Here is an 18,011-nt window from a genome sequence, read left to right on the forward strand (position 1 = left end):
TAAAATTTAACTCTTTTTATGGGTTTCTTGGATGCATATTATATCTGTTTTTTGTTTTTGCTTTTTTAAGGAAATCAACTGTTCTAGTTTGTTTGGTGGGAGAGTTTAAATCATTAATATTTATCAATAAGATCTTCATTTCATCTATTTTATCCTTTTGCTGACACCTGATCTAGTTTTCCTCCTAATTTGTCTGTTCTCTTTGTTTATCTGATTCTTTAAATTTATCTTCAGTTGTTAATTCTTCTACTATTTGTTTGGCTTGCTCTTTTTTGTGATTTTTTTCTTCCCTTTATCAATACAATTTCTATAACTGAACTATCCAACAATATCTTTTTTCTTTTGTAGAATTTGTTTTTAGAAATCAATCTTTTTTTTTTTTTTTTTTATTTTGTTGAAAATTTTTGAAAATTTTTAAATCCTTTCCCCTTTTTTTTTTTTTGGTTTTTTTTTTTTTTTTTAAAATTAATTTTTTTTTTTTTTTTTTTAGATTTGGTGACAATTCTGGAAAATTTTGAACTCCTTTCCCCTCTATCTTTAGTGGGGATTCTCTTTATCTGTTCAATATAACATCTCTTGTTTTCTTGTTAATCTTACTGATATGTCAGGAGGAAGTTTATTCTTCAGTGCAAACACTGAGTTGACTCTGAATATCTGTTCAATGTCCAAAAACTTTCCTTGAATATTTAGATAATCCTGCAAAAAAATTATGAATGCTATCTTTGAGGTTTTTTCTGTTGAAATCTTCAGGGATCCCTCTAATTCGCAAACTATTATATCTACTCTGGACTTCCAGGATCTCAATTCTTTGATTCACTCCTTTGATCTCAAAATCTTGTCCTTCTATATGTGTTTTAATTCTTTCTTGTTTGACTTTAATATTTGTAATTTCTTTTTAATTTTCTTACATCTCATTTTTATTTTCTGATATTCCTGGCAATAATTCTTGTCTTAAAGAAATAATTTCTGTCTTCATCCTTTCTTGAGTTTTCTTCTCTGTTTTATTGATTTGTAATTGTTTGCATTTGTTGTATTAAAGTTTCTTAAATCTTATCAGTCAGATCTGAATCACCTCCTTCTCCTTGAGTTCCACTCTTCTTTCTTTCCTTTGGTCACATTGTTGCAAGGCCTTTTTTTTCTTTCTTCTCCTTGGCTCAAATATTTCATACAGTTTTTTTCTACTGGCTATTTCAGAACTCTTAAGTCTATGCCTAATATAACCACAAAACACTACTTTTCTTAAACTTCTTAAATTATTAAAAAAGGGAAGGAATATTAATACTTTTAAGGAGAAAAGGAGAATAAGAAAAGAGGAAAAGAGAATTAAAAATAATTGGAAAGTAAGATATCTGAAAAAATGAGTTTAGAATTGGAACATTAGTATATGAATTTCCTAGTGACATTTAATTCAGTATTCACATTCTATATTACTGTTAATTATTATTATTGCATTGTTAGTATGTATTAATTTGTTAAGAAGGGCAATCTTACAGAGTCTCTACACAATCTTCTGTGAGTCCCTCAGTAAACAAGGAAGAGATTCTTCTATTGTTCTCTTACTCCTTTAAATTTTTCAGAATTCCTACAATCTTTTTTTCAAATCCAACATATGGCACCAATATTATATTTTAGCATTCTGAAGAAAAACCAAGAGCCCCCCTCCTCCTTCACAGACAGTGCAGAGAGAGAGAAAGAGAGAGAAACTCTGAATTTTGCCCTTGCCTTAAATAATAAGCTGTCCAGAGGATTCAAGTCCACGTATTTCTTTTTCTTGTTTTGATAATCATAATATTCTTAGAATATGTCATTTTCAAGTTGGTTTTTAAAAACTTATGTTTATAGTTTCTTTTGAGGCTTTTAAATATTTTTGCTTCAAAGGGAAAAAAAGGCATCTAGCAAACTGCTATCTCTTCCCCACTTAATGAGTGTCAGCAACCTCAGTTATACAATGATTAGCAAATAGTATAAGAAATGATGATACTATAAAAGATATCAGACTTAAGTTAATTTTAATTTTATTCTAATTTGTTGATACATTGCAGACAATTAAGGACCCATTTAAAGCTATGAATCAGATTAAAATCATTTAGTGGGTTTAGGAGAGATGATTGGTTTACAGGTTAATTGGGATAAATCTGAGATGATGTTTAATTACAATAGAGAAGAAAAGGAGGGAATTAAGAATAAATTTCAAATATGTAAAATTATTAAACATTTAGGTATACATACCTCAAAAAGAACAAATTTTATATATTGAAATCTGAAAGGAGAAAATGTAGCAATTCAGGAAAATAGGATTATTTTGGTAGAATGAAAATTTTAGCTAAGATTATATTTTATTTGGGATGTTACTGATTATTAGGAAAAGAATTGGAAAATGGGAAAAAGATGATTAATAAGTTTTGTAATGGAAATAATAAAACAAGGATTAGCGAGAAAAGTTGATATAAATCACAAAAAGTGATTAGACATTCCAAATATTAATGTATATTATGTAGCAAATCAAATATGATTTATTCCAAACATTATTTTGCAGCCTGATAATATAATATAGGTAGAGATACAACAAAATGGAGGGTTTCTTTTAAAGTTTTTTTTTTCTTTAAGAACAGGATGATAAAAAGATTGTGAAAAGGATAGAAAATCCCTTTCTTAAAAATATGGAGCAAATTTGAGAGATGTAAATTAAAGGATTCCCAGAAAACTTGAGAGATAGTTTGAAAAAATTATTAAAAGGAAAACAAATTGTGAAAATATTAAGAAATTTTGGATAATGTTCTTTAAGGAAATAAATTATTTTGGATCTTGACAGGAGCAGTGGATACAAAAGGAGGTGCCCTATGTCAGGCCAGGAGGCGGCCTGTGACATGTTTGCCTTTCTCCCTCTAGAGCAGCAGGAATACACTTGCCTTTGGTGCAAGCTTGTGTCCCTCCTAAAGGAGAAGGTTGTGGAGTCTGGAGGCTGAGAGAGCTCTTCAGGCCAACTGGGAGCAGCCCCCTTCTGGGCAGAAGGATGAGGGAGGGGTTGAGGGGGAAACAGCTGAGGAGACATGGAGTCATGTCACCCACAGGAGGAGGAGGCTGGCATGGCCTCCTCCGTTCTCCTGGTGCTGACCTGGCACTGGGAAACAGGTTTTCTTTGCTTGGGGAGTGTGAGGCTGATGATGACCTGGGGACCAACCTGCTCGGGAACTCCAGCCTGGAGGACCTCTGGAGGAGTGGCGAAGACCAAGGCACAGCCATCTGTCGTCACTACAAAGAGATGGCAACAGGTGATCATCATCAGGGACTCCGTGCTAAGGGGTACTGAGACAGTGGTGTGCCACCCTGAACCTGAGGTGAGGGAGGTCTGCTGCCTGCTGGTGCATGCATCTGGCATATGATGGACAGGCGGGAGCATCTTTTTTCCTCAGGGGTCACCAGCTGCTTCTGATGATCCACATGGGGACAAATGACATGGCCAGGCAGGGGGCGGGCAGGATTGCTAAGGACTTTAAAGCTCTGTGCAGGAAAGTCAAGGACCTAAAGTCCCAGGTGGCCTTTTCCTCTATCTTGCCTTTACAGGGATTTGGGTCAATTAGGGAGAGGAGGGTTGTGGAGGTGAACAACTGGCTCAGGACATGGTCTCAAAAAGAACACTTTGAGTTCCTTGATCATAGCACCCAGTTCCTCGTCAGTGGACTTCTGGCAAGGGACAGGGTGCACCTCATGAGGGATGGGGAGAAGGTCCTTCAAAAATGCGCTAGTGGGCTTTGTATGGAAGGCTTTAAACTTAACCGGTGTGTGTGTGTGTGGGGGGGGGGTAGGTTCAGGCTCCTCACAAACCAGTCCTGATTGGACAAGTGAAGGGAGAGGATCAGAGTTTCAGTGTTGGGGCTTTGGAAGTAATGCAGGCTTAGTTGGGACTTCTACAAAGAGGGTTCTGTTAACCGGGAAGGAGGAGGAGGTTGGGGGCCCCAAAGAAAGGGGGTCGTAGGAACTGAGATACGTTTACTTACACTAGAAGCATGGAAAACAAGCAGGAAGAGCTTGAGGCTCTCATGGGAATAGGAAGGGATGACCTGGGGGCGATCACTGTAACATGGTGGGATGAAGGGCAGAATTGTTATGTAAACATAGAGGGGTATGTCCTATTTAGAAAGGATTATATGTCAGGGAAGGTATAGGATGCAATGAGATAGAGGGTGGTCCATATGGCGATCTGGTAGAGGCAGACTGGGTAAAACTAAAGGGTCTTGACAGAGGGAGGGACCCGACAGCAGGGTATGTTTGAGACCCTGGACGATGCCTAGACGGACCAGATTCAAAGGAGGGACACAGTAATTATGGGAGATTTAAATCTCCCAAATGTTAGTTGGAAGTCCCACTCTGCAGCAACAGCCAGGTCATGTCACTTACTAGATGCTATAGAGGGAAGGTTTTTCACACACAGGGTCCAGGAGGCAACAAAGGGGTGGGGATGTCCTTGACTTGGTCTTGACCAACAGGGAGGAACTGATAGATGGGGTGCAGATTATGGGAACTCTGGATGCAAGTGATCACTCCATCCTTTGCTTTGAGATCAGGGGAATGGGGATGAGTGGCAGGTCAAGAATTAGAAGCTGGGACTTTACAAGGGTCAGCTTTGGTCAATTGAAGACCAAACTGGGGAAAGTCTCCTGGGAGAGAGTACTGGAAGGCAAGGGAGTTGAAGTGGGGTGGGTGATGCTCAAAAAGCAAGTCTTGGAGATGCAAGCCCTGGTAATATCTCTAGCTAGCAAGGTGGGGAGGCGAAGGAGCGTGCCCCTGCGGATGAGAAGAGAAGTGGTAAGAGGCATTAGGCATAAGAGGAACCTCCGTAGGAAATGAGCACTGGGGCAAGTAGACAAAAGGGTATACTGGGAGGAGGAGGCTTGTTACAGAAGGATTCTTCGCAAGGCTAAGGCTGATTATGAGCTGAGACTTGCAAAGAATATCAAGAGCAAGAAAAAGGGCTTCTATCAGCATGGAAATAGCAAGAGGAAGGGGAGATAAGTACTGGGACCACTAAATAAGGAGGAAGGGGATTTGGTGAATGATGTGAGGGAACAGGCACAGATGCTAAATTAGTATTTTGCCTCTGTGATCTCCCCAAAGCAGGATGGGGGAGAGCTGCATGGGGGATCGAATGAAGCTGGGGATTTAGGGACATAGATTAGACTCACCTCCCCTAGAAGCCGACGAGCTCCTCAGGGCACTGGACATTAGGAAGGTGCTAGGCCCTGATGGGTTACACCCAAGAGTACACAGGGAGTTGGCGGGGGGACTCTCACATCTTCTGGCCTCCATTTTTGAGGCCTCGTGGAGAATGGGTGAGGTTCCAGAGGATTGGAGGAGGATGTCAGTTGTCCCAAAATTCAAAAATGGTAGCAGAGGTGACATGGGGAATTACAGGTTGGTTAGCCTTACGTCCATTGTGGGAAAGACAATGAAAAGGCTGCTAATAGGAAAGACTCTGGAGTCCCTAGATAGGAAAGGGAGGTTGGTGGTCACTCAACACGGTTTTGGCAAAACAGGTCCTGCCAGACGAACCTTGTGGATTCATCAGGATAGCGGCAAGAGACAGGCAGGGTCCCTCAGGGCTCTGTCCTGGGTCCGACCCTGTTCAATCTTTTCATCAATGACGTGGAAAAGTGGGTGACCAGTCTGCTGATCATATTTGCAGATGATACTGAAATGGGGGCGGTGGTCACAACTGAGGAGCAGGTATTCCAGATCCAGGAGGATCTGAACAGAGTACGGAGATGGGCAGGGGAAAACAGGATGACATTCAATGTGGAAAAGTGCAAGGTCTTGCACTTGGGACACAGGAATATGTATCACATGTACAGGATGAGGGACAAGTGGCTGGAGAGCAGCACATGTGAAAGGGATCTTGGTGTACTTGTTGACTGCAGGCTAAACATGAGTCAGCAGTGTGGCGTGATGGTCAAGAGCATGACCATTGGATGCATAAGCAGAAGCTTGGCTTCCAGAATGAAAGAGGTATTACTGCCATGCTATACTACTTTGGTGTGCCTGCAACTGGAGTATTGTGTTCAGTTCTGGGCTCCACATTACAGGAAGGATATCAGCAGGTTAGAATCAGTGTGGCGAAAGGCCACAAGCATGGTGGCTAGATTGCAGGGGAAGCTATATGAAGTGAGACTGAGGGAACTGGGTCTTTTCTGCCTGGAGAAGAGGAGACTCTGAGAGGATCTGTTGGCGACATATAGGTATGTGAGGGTGTCACACAGAGGTGGGTAGAGACCTGTTTTCCCCTGAGGAGAAGGACAGGAGTAAAGCTCAGGGAACCAAGGTTCAATTTAGACACCAGGAAGTACTTCCTGACAGTTATGATCCCTAGGGCATAGAATGGGCTTCCATAGGAGGTGGTTGAAACCCTATCAGTGAGGGTGTTCAAGGACAGGCTGGACATGGTGGGCATGTCATAAGTGGAGCTTGCTGGATCCAGGGGTCAAACTAGATGGCCCAGGAAGTCCCTACTGACTCGCTTTGTTTCTATGTAGTTTCCCCACTGCCACTGTTGTCTCAGTTGTCTTCATGTCAAATGAAGGGACAAGTGACATAGCCAGGCAGGGTGTGGTCAGGATCACCAGGGACTTCGAGGTAAGACATTGAACTTAAAGATTGAAGCAGACCCTGAGATAGCATTATTGTTAAGATTTTATGAAAAGAAATGCATATGGACTATTGAAGAATTAATAACAAATTTGGTAACAGTAGCAAGATTAATAATAGCAAAGAATTGGAAGGAGAAATGAGATTTCCAGTTAACTGAATGGTGTAAAGAATTCTGGAATATAGCTGTGAAGGATAAGTTGACTTGTAGAATTAAGGTGAAAAAAGGCTTGATAAATAAGAATTCAGAAGTCTTTTAGTGATATATAAGGCTTGTTTATTGAACATGTATTAATAAAAGAGAAGAGATGACTCAGTGCAATTCTGGACAGAAGGGGTCATTTATGAAAGAGTGGAAATTTAGTAGTAGTAAAGAAGAAGATGGAAATGAAGGAATAATTACTATGTACCCATGGTCCTAGTGGAGGGGTGCACTAGTAGTTCCCCCCCATATAGTTTTTTTCCTTTTATTCTTATGATTTTAAAAAGTATTTGTATTATTGTATTTTAGTGGTTTAAGGAAAAAAGTAAAAATTTATGAACAACAACAACAAAAACAGGATTCCAGTAAAGTAGGAAAGCCAGAGACAATGGGAATTGCTGAAGGCAGAGGAAGACTGCTACACAGCATCCATTCCTGATTAGACAGGGATGAGAAAATGTTTCATCAGGTCTGGTAATCAGGTCATCCCCCATCTGAATATGCAAAATCCAAATATTATGTTTACCAAGCTGAAATTCACAGGACCAGTTAAACATTTTGAATTTAAATGGTAAAGTTCAAGCAGGACTTGGATGATATTTTGATCCCAGGGTTGCCCAGTGTTCTTAATGTGCCAAATTAATGATCAAGCACAGCAGAGGTCATGAAGCATTGCCTCTCCCTCTTTCCTCTTACTCTAGTTGCTATCCCAAAGGACACTGCAGGAGCACTGAGGAGATAAGACACATAGTTAGATCCCCCCACTCTCCTCTCTCCTGAGGAAAGCAGGAGTGACAGCTGCTGAAAATGTTGCCCTTTATCTTGGCATGCACAGCTGCATTTCAGATGAGTGCCAGCTCCCCAGAGTGAGGGGAAGTCCTGAGCTGTAGGTGCTTTACTTCCTCTTGAGTGACTCAGCCCCCCTTCCCCTTGCCTAATAGCATGTGCATGAGAGCCTTGGCAATGAACATGGGGGAAGTGCAGTTAGAGCTGGTGGAGTACAGGAGCCAGTGTTAAACAACTAACTTGAAATTGGGTTTTGCTTCCCCATGAGCTACATCTGCCATTTGGGGTTGAGAGCGTCAGCCATCTTGCACTTCCCCCTCCTCTGGAGGCAGCCCCCTCCCTCCCAGCCATCACTGCCAGAGTCTTTTGGGCAGTGGTGGTAATTTAAAGGAACCTGCTCTGCTAGCCTTCCAAGACCAGTGCTGGGCAGCCTCTTCCTTCTCTTTGTCTTGCAGAACCACAGTTCATTGAGGCAAAGGAAAATGAGGCACAAGTTGCTCAGAACCGGCTTTGGATTAATATAACAAAGGTCTGATTCCTATATAAGCTGGTTTCCTAGAGAGGTTTGAATTGTACAGTTTGTCTTTTATTTCCCTTCTCCATTTAATGCAGTAGCTTGGAAGGCAATGAATAGCTATGATATATCACCATCTATTTGGCTGACAGAGTGGCGATTATAGTACATGTGATCTCAAGATGAATGCATTTATGCACTGATTTCTCTTCAACTTTTTGACCTTTCCTTCCTTTTCCCATCACCCTCAGGGATCCATGTGCTTTACCCTTGCCTCTTCACCAGTCCCCTAAGCAGCTTTGGAATTTTTCTTTAAGCCTTTCAGTTCTCTGTGGGTCAAAGAAGCATCTGAAGAGCTACTGAGGGGGACATACTTTGTTTTAGACAGGGGTATGATAATTTAAAGTAACAGGAAAAAGGATCTTCAAACAGGAAGGGCATCATATATCTTGCATGAATGTACCATCTTCCCCAAGTGGGAATAGGAAGTGAGGGCTTAACAACTTTTCACAAAAGCTGTTCTTTTGGGGAATTTGTCCTTGTCTAGATTGGCTGGATTGGAGTGTAGAGGAATAGGGTATTGTTGGGGTAGGGAGAAGTTATTGAGAGCTAATTGGCAGGGAAGACTCATTTATTGAGTATTGTAATCAAGGATCTTTAATTAGTTATATTTACCATTTCCATCCACTGTACTATTATTTAAACTCACTCCTAGGTGCATATAATTCCTTTAATAAATCTCTTAGTCTTGTGGGGAGGGATGGGAAGGTTACTCTAGTTGTGAAGCCTGTCCTATGACTATGATTTATTTTCCAGGCTAATGAAAGGAGATAAGACACATAGTTAGACCCCCCCACTCAGGCACTGAAAAAATCCACAAAACAAAATCATTTTCATTTTTCCTGTTAAATAGAGAGAAGAGGATAAAAAGACCATCCCTGATAAGGATTTCATGGTGGAGTGTCTCTACACCAGTGGTCCTCAAACTTTTTCAATAGGGGGCCAGTTGAAAGGCTGTGGTGACCGTCGTGGGCCAGTGAGGTGGGGTGCCTGGGAGCGCGCATGAGGCGGCAACGGGCATGCGGGGCAGTGGTTCACTCACTCAGAGATCTCCCAGTGAGTCCAAAACCATCTCTGGACATGCAGCTTGCTCCCTTGGAGACCCATCTCTGCGTGAGCAAGCCACCGCCTTCCCGCAGGTGGCGAATGACAACACAGGCCGAATGGATGGCCATGGTGGACCAGATCCATCCTGTGGACCATAGTTTGAGGACCCATGCTCTACACCCTCTTTTCAGTTCTACCACAAGTCTCCACCATATACATTCCTTTTCAGTTCTACAGACCTTTTGTCCCATGAATCTCACTTGTCACATGAGGCATTTCACTAGGATTCATTTTTATATACATAGCAAACCCAGATAGCTATAAACATGCCTTAATTAACACAATGCCTTGCTTTAAGAAAAATGAAAGTAAGACCCAAGTAAGTTCATGGAAAATAGCTGTTCCTTGCAATGATGTTTCTTTAAGCTCTTTGAAAATAATATACCAAATGAAACCAGAGTTGTTGGAACTGCTTTGTTTCATTTGCTACCCATCTGCAGTATGTTTAATATATGGACTGAATAATGGTTAACTCATCTTTTTTATTCTTTTTTCTTTTTTTGCAGTTGACCATGTTCTTCCTGAATCTAATTCCAGTTTGTTAACATCATTTGAAAAGTGGCATGAGACTGCAGATGCCAAATCCTGCTGTGATTATTCTCTCCATATGGATATCACCAATTGGTATGATGGGATTAGGGAAGACCTGGATATACTTGTACAAGATAAAGGTTAGTAATGGGGGGCAGGGGCAGAATGGTGAGATGGAGAGATTAAAATAGGCTTTTAAACGTTCATTTAATTGAACATTGTGTAAGTGTGCTCTTTTCCTATCAGTAATCAAAATTAGATATTATAGCTAGTGATGTGTCTTACTTCTTGGAAGACTTTGCCCATGTGGCTCCAAGCTACCGTTCCTGCTTTGAGGATGTACAACTTGTTCCCACAAAAGTGTGTTCACGTGGACTCTTCCGGAGAACAATTTGAATCATCCCACTGGACCATCTCCCTGTTGTAATCACTGCTGCAGTATTTTATACAGAGAAATGTGTGTGGAGAAAACCCTCCCCCACTCCACTATCCTGATGTTGTGAGGGTAATGATAGACAATGGCTATGCTCACACATAACACTAAAGAATACCACGGAGTTGTATTTTTACCTTTTGTCCTCTGTTCACACAGTCATGAGGTAACTACTTATGAGTAGTTTCCACACTTCTCCATCTTCTTTCCAAATGACAGCATGCATCCTATCAGCCTCCACAGCTGGGAACCAATCTCAGTGTGCACTGTTCCTACCTGCTTTGCTTGGTTCTCCCCTATTGACCCTCACACTCCCCTGGATGTGTTCTCAGCCAGCCACTGGTTTTTGTGCTTTCTGCTGCTCTGTAGAACCATTAGAGTAGCATGGCCACGCCACAGGTGCAGCAGAGCAGTGACCAGGCAGGAGGGCCACACATAGCTGCCCCTGCACTTGCCACTCCTGGAGGTGTTCCCCAGTGTACATGGGGGCAGCGAATTTTGTCCTCTGGCAACTCGGCCATTGTAAGGCAAATGGCATGGTATGTGGCAGCTGGAGTGGCGGTGACCACTTTTGCTGCTGAATGTGTTGGCGGAAATGGGGAACAGTGGAAAAACATGGCAATTGGCTTCATACATAACAAGAAGCAATGCTAAAGTGCTAGAACAGACTGTTGGTTCTCTGTGATGACTCACAGTAATCAAATGCCATATTTCACCATGCTTCAATTATCCACATATAAGAACAAGCCATTCCTGCTATGGATTGCCGTTATGTGTGAGTACAGCCTGTGTCTGGACCAATCAACAGAGTTAACCCCGAGAACTGTGAGGGATTTTCTGGTTGATAAGGCTGGCACTCCTTTTGATGCCCTAGTTGATTTGTGAAGTGGGGAAATAACCAGGGCAATCAACACGATTGCTCCTAAGCATCCTCTCCTATCATGCAGTGCCCTCTCAGCACACCTGAGTTGCAGGCAGTGAAGTAGGCTGGGAGATGACTAGAGCATAGGTGGAGGAAATCCCAGGACAAATCTGACCAAGCATAGCATTATTGAACTCATTATTGAGCCTACACTGTGGTGGTGACGATGGCGAAGAAGGAATTCTTCTCCATTTCCATTGCATCCTCACAGTGCTGTCCAGATGAGCTTTCTTGGGTGGTGCAGGGCCTATTACATTCTGACCCTAAAAAGGATCTTATTGCACCATCCGTAGCTCACTGTGATGACTTTGCCCAGCACTTTAAGGATAAAATTGCTCAGATTTGCCATGAGCTCGACTCCAAAGTTGATACAGTTCCAGAGGGGGGAGCATCCAGAGCACTGTCTGGTCCACCTTTATTGGATGAGTTTCAATTGTTGTGGCCTGAGGATGTGGACAAGGTGCTTGGATTGGTCTGACCCACCACCTGTCTACTTGACCCTTGCCCCTCATCAAAGCCAAGAATGGGAAAAGCACCTGGGTCCGTGAGGACATCAACAACTCTCTGAGGGAGGGAGGGGTCAGGTTCCCAGCCCTTTGAAGGAGGCGGTGAGCAGGCCTGTCCTGAAGAGGATATCTCTGGACCCAGAGTTGACCACTAAATATAGACTGATGGCCAATATCCTATTCTTGGGCAAGCCACTCAAGTGGGTGGTGGCAGGACAACTCCAGGTGCTCTTGGAGGAAACTGACCATCTAGACCCATTTCAGTCTGGCTTCAGACCTGGGTATTGCCTTGGTCACCCTGTATGATGCCTTGTGAAGGGAGAGGGACAAGGGGAGTCCCTGTTGGTTCTCCTGGACTTCTCAGTGGTTTTCAGTACCTTTGACCATGGTATCCTTCTGGATATGCTGGCCGGATTGGGTGTTGGTGGCACTGCTTTGTGGTGGTTCCACTCCTGCCTGTCCAGCCGATTCCAGAAGGTGGTGCTGGGGGATTATGGCTCTGTGCCATTACAGTTTTGCCATGGAGTTCCGCAGGGATCCATTTTATCCCCCATGCTTTTTAACATCTCCATGAAACCACTGGGAGAGGTCATCTGAGGGTTTGGGCTGTGGAGTCATCAGAACACTGATGACACCCAGCTCTACCTTTCTTTTACATCTAGTCCAGGTAAGGCAGTGATTGTCCTTAACTGGTGCCTGGCTGGGGTCATGGGCTGGATGGAGGCCAATAAATTGAGGCTCAATGCAGACAAGATGGAGGTCCTGTTGGTGGGTAGTTCAGTCTTCTGGGTAAGTGATTTCAGCCTTGTCATGGATGGGGTAGCACTCCCCCTAAAGGATAAGGCACGCAGTTTGGGAGTGCTCCTCAACCCAAAGCTGTGCCTGGAATCTCAGGTTGCAACAGTGGCGAGGAACACTTTCCTTCTGCTTTGGTTGATCCACCAACTGTGTCCTTACCTGGCTGAGCATTGCCTTGCAGTGGTGACCCATGCTCTGGTAACTTCCTGATTGGATTGCTGTAATGCGCTCTATGTGGGCCTCCCTGGAAGACAGTCCAGATACTTCAACTGGTTCAGAATAGAGCTGCCAGTATGTTAATGGGAACCAGCAGGTACTCACATATAACACTGGTCCTCTATCAGTTACACTGGCTACCAATTGAAGTCCAGGCCCAATTTAAGGTGCTGGTGATGACCTATAAAGCCCTAAATGGCTTAGGTCTGGGATACCTGAAGGAACGCCTTCTTCCCTATGTGCCCTCCTGCCCCTTGAGATCTGAGGTGGAGGTCCTGCTCTGGAAGCCCCCTTTGAAGGAGATTAGGAGGGTGACTACCTGGAGGAGGGCCTTCTCTGTGGTTGTCCCCCGACTATGGAATACGCTCCCCAGAGAGGTTTGCCTGACGCCAACGTTATATTCTTTTCGGCATCAGGCAGAAACCTTTTAATTTTCCCATCATTTTAATGTTAAATTGATTTTAGCTAGGGTTTTATTATCTTAAATTGCTGGATGCTGCAATGTTTTGTTTTATTCCATTCATTTTTTATTGTAAGCCATCCTGAGATGCTAGTGGTGGATGTGTTAGAAAGAGAGAGAGAGAGAGGGGGAGGGAGGGAGGGAGGGAGGGAGGGAGGGAGAGATAAATATGTTATTTTCCATTCATGGGAGTCAATCCATTAAGTATCAGTAATACCTATCAGAATTTAAGATCATTCTGTTTGTTTCCCATGTTGTTATGTGCCATCAGGTTGTCTTCTATCTATGATGACTTTATAAATGAAAGCCCTTCAAAATAGCCTGCTCTTCTTCTTAAATTATTTGGTGTGCTCCAGTAGTCAATGTATATTTGTAATATGATCTCTGGTGCCTTTTCCTTTTCAGAATCCAGTTTGGTCATCTGGCATTTCACACTCTATATAGGGTAGTATCCTTTGTTGCAACACTTTGAGCATCACTTTGCTTCCACAGGAAATTAATGCAATGGTCCTGTGGTTGATGCACTCTTTGCATCACTTTTCTTGGGGATTGGATTCCATACTGAATGTTTCCAGCCTGTGGGTCATTTGTTGAAATGTTTTTGTCAGGATTTGGACTGATCCATTTTCTATAGCTTGGAATAGTTCTGTTGGAATCTACTCCAGGTGCTTTTTTCTTTGCAAATGCTTTAAGAGCAGTTTTCATTTTGCTTTCTAATATTGCAGCTCATCTCCATATGATTCTGCTTCAAAGAAGTCTGTCATCCTTTCATCTCTTGTTTTCCATAATCTGGACATTAGTGTATAGACACTGAAGCCCATGTGTTTTATGGTCTGCCCTCTTTCCTACATTATTGAGAAGGCTATTTGGGGGCACTACTAGAGCTCTTTTAAGTAACATAAGCCTTCATTCACTGTTGCTTTCAACTTATCTCCCTACCCAGTAAGATTCAGTTTAAAGCATAGATAGCTATCAGGACTATTAGCCTCATCAGCTCTCCAAATGATAAGCTCCCCAGTGAGGGTTGCCTGGTGCCTTCTCTGTATTCTTTTCTTCCCCAGGCAAAGACCTTTTTATTTATCCAATATTTTAATTATTAAAATAATTTTAATGATGTCATTTTTATCTTATGCTAATGCCTTTTCAAGGTTTAAGAAAATGGATATTGTGTAGTTTATTGCAGTGATCTTTCCTCACTGATGGGCCTCAATCACCTCCCTTGGAAGCTGATTCCATATCCTAGGGGTCCTAACCCTCAGGAAGTACTTCCTGACATACAAGCTGAAGCCAGGTTCCTTCAGCTTTGCTCCATTGGAACAAGTCCTGACCTCCACTGCAGGGAAGAACAGGTTATGACTCTCCTCCACATGACATCCTCTCACATACCTATAAGTCGCTAAAAGATCCCATCGGAGTCTGCTCTTCTCCAGGCTGAAAGGACCCAGTTCCCTCAATCTCTTCTCATACGTCATCCCTCCCAACCTGGCTACCAATCTTGTGATTCTGCACTGAACTGTTTCTAGCCTACTATGTCTCTCCTATAATGTGGAGCCCAGAACTGGACACAATACTCCAGGTGTGGGTGCACCAGAGTTGTATCAACACTTCCCTAGATCTGGAAGTCACACTTCTGGCTATACATCCAAGGTTGGCATTTGCCTTCTTAACTGCCACATCGCCAATGTTCAGCCTGCTGCTGACAAGTACCCCGAGATCCCTTTCACAGGTACTGCTCTCCAGCCACTTGTTCCCCACCTGTACCTTTGACACCTATTCTTATATCCCAAGTGCAAGACCTTGCACCTATCCACATTGAATGCCATCCTGTTGTCCCTTGCCCACTTCTACAGCATGTCCAGATCCTTTTGGATCTAGAACACCTACTTCTCAGTTGTGGTATCATCCACAAATTTGGTCAGCAGACTGATTATCCCCTCCTCCATACCATTGATAAAAAAGTTGAACAGAATCAGTCCCAGAACTGAGCCCCGGGGAACTCCTCTTGTTAATGCCTGTATTAGATGTTGTGATTTTTTTAAATACATTGATGTTTTATTATGCATTTTGTTATTATTGTGACGTTATATTTTGTAACCCGTCCAGAGACCTATTTCTGCACAGAATAGAAATTTAACAAATAAATTAATAGCCATTAATAGCCTTATTCTTCATGAATTTGGCTTAATACTCTTTTAAAACTATCCAAATTGGTGACCAAGTGGTAGTGAATTTCATAGTTTAACTATATGCTGTGTGAAGATACACTGTTTTATCTGTGTTATAATATTGGGAGAGAGAAAATCTCATTGTACATTTCTTCTGTTCTGTGCATAAATTAAGATACCTTTTTCACATCTGCCCTTCCTTGCCTTTTTTCTAAACTATACAGTTCTGGAAAATGTAACCTTTCCTCATAGGGAAACTGCTCCTGCCCCTTGATCATTTTGCCTGCTTTATTGCACAGATAGTTTGTATTTGCTAGATCATTTTCATGATTTCCTGATATTTCATTTCCTGATGAACGCTTCCCCCAGAACTTCTAAATAAATGGCAGAAAAAAGTAAATTCCTATATTTTTGCTACAAAATGTCCAAGAATTCAGGTAGCCCTATATCTACATGCTCAACAAAGGGGGGTGGGGAATACCAAGTTGGCAAGCCTTCTACAGCGCCTGCCAACTCCAGCAGATAATTCATATAGTAACAGAAGATGAGGGAAATATATTTAGGTGTTTATTTCTAGGGAAAAAAAGTTAACCTTAGGCACCTGTCTCTTAACAAATTTGCTTTGACCACCCACCACGGTTGGATAAGATGCTCAGAGAGACTTCCCCCAGGAACATCTCAATTACTTCCATTGGGTAGTCATCCTTTCACAATAAGGCAAGAATGCTTAATTTGCTTGAATGAAAACACAATATATTTTATCATCTTTATCAGTGTCCTAGAGATGCAGGTGGCACAGTGGTTTAAACTGCTTTGCTGCTGGGCTGGTTGATCGAAAGGTCGCTGGTTCAAATCTGCACAACGGGGTGAGTTCCCATTGCTCTGTCCCAGCTCCTGCCAACCTTGCAATTTGAAAGCATGCAAATGCAAGTAGATAAAAAGGTACCACTTTGGTAGTAAGGTAACAGCGTTCTGTGCACTTCGGTGTTTAGTCGTGCTGGCCACATGATCACGGAGACTGCAGACAAATGCTGGCTTCCTCGACTAGGAAACGGAGATGAGCACTGCCCCCAAGAGTCAGACATGACTAGACTTTAATGTCAAGGGGAAACCTTTACATTTTTAGCATGGGCAACATAATATAAAAGGACCTTCTAAAGGAAAAGCTGAGAGAGGTAACTTTACCTTGGCTTTTGCATTGTCAACTGATCATTTTTAAGTTCCCCCCAGGTGAAGGACAACATTAGAAGTCTCAAATGGTTTGAGATGAATAGTTGAGAATATGAGAATGAGCTGGGGATTAGTTTCAGTAATTTACAAACAACTTTTGCATTTCAAATTTGATGTATGTTCCCCACAAAAAACCTGGTGGGAAATGAATCTGTATGTCAAAGTGGATGACAGTGACTAGCAAGACTTATAGAATAAGCCTCCTTATAGCTCAGTTTCAGCACACACTGGAAAAATTGTTCATAGCTGGTACCTGACCCCCCAAGACAAGTCTTCCTTGTGACTCAGTTTCCTCACAATGTTGGTGTGGTACCCAGAGTAAGGTATGTATTTACGTATGTGGTGAGACTGTAAAGAGGTTCAGTTTTTGGGAGGAGTGGTAACATGGAGAATGGTTTAATTATGAACCAACATATTCCAAACTCACCAACCCTAGCATTACTTCTTTTTGGGAGGAGCTACCAATTTGAATAGTGAGGAGTTAATTACTCATTTATTTGCTGCTGAAAGGTTCACAGTTGCTAGAAATTGAAAAGGGTTTAGATTTCATTGATCAGCATTTTACTACAAAATGTTATGACAAATGGCCTTAATGGAAAACAAATCTCATAAATTGAAGTTGACAATGGGGCTAAACATGATTCATTCTATGCAATCTGGCATTATTTTATTGTTTACAATAATAGGATGGATAATATTCCCTCACAATACAAAACACTATAAAGAACTTTGAAAAGACAAATTACTGTATTACAGATAATTATTGTTCTTCTTCATGGTCCCTGTGCATCACACACATGGGCTCAGCACATGAGTGGAACCTGTTGGGAAGATTTCATTTTGGAGGGAACCTCTCCTCCACCCCAGCATTTAGTATGGATGGGAGGAGTTTCCACCCATTTCCTCAGTTGTTCTTTGACCACCATCACTGCTACTTCAGAAAGTTCTTCTTTCTCTTCATGAGACTTCTCCTCTGCTTACTTTCTTTAAAAAACAAACAAACAAACCTTTGTCTTCTTTATAACTGATAATTCACTTTCCCCCAGAGTTCCCATAGCTGCTATTTTGTCCACCAGGCCATCCCTGTTAGTTAGCATTAAATCAAGGATAGCTGATCCTCTGCTTCCTTTCTCTACCTTCTGCTGGAGGAAGTTGTCAGCAACACATGTCAGGAATCTCTTGAAGGGACCATGTTTGGCAGAAATTGTCTCCCAGTGTATATCAGGGAAATTGAAGTCCTGCATGATGACTACATCATTCTTCTTGGAAATGCTGGCAAATTGCTTTTCGAAGGTTTCATCCTTGTCCTCTTTTGACTGGGTGGTCTGGCATAGGTTCCAAAAGTATGTTTTTCTTATGTTTCGCTCCCTTTAAATTAAGCCAGATTGGGGCTTACTAAGTTCCTCCTCTTGTATTTCTGTGCAGATACATGTGCCTCTTAC

General features: G+C 42.2%; 1 protein-coding gene across 4 annotated transcripts in view; it reads left to right on the forward strand.

Annotated features, from left to right (window-relative positions):
* The window catches only part of CRMP1 (collapsin response mediator protein 1), a 180,128-nt gene that overhangs the window by 31,860 nt on the left and 130,257 nt on the right, over positions 1–18,011 (forward strand). For all 4 annotated transcript variants that reach the window (XM_044417760.1, XM_044417761.1, XM_044417762.1 and 1 more), the window contains one exon: positions 9,815–9,979. In XM_044417760.1, coding sequence (XP_044273695.1) covers positions 9,815–9,979 — 165 coding nt within the window. The remainder of the gene's footprint in view (positions 1–9,814; positions 9,980–18,011) is intronic.

Source organism: Varanus komodoensis, unplaced genomic scaffold (genome assembly GCF_004798865.1).
Source record: "Varanus komodoensis strain SLA01 unplaced genomic scaffold, ASM479886v1 scaffold9, whole genome shotgun sequence".
NCBI lineage: Eukaryota > Metazoa > Chordata > Lepidosauria > Squamata > Varanidae > Varanus > Varanus komodoensis.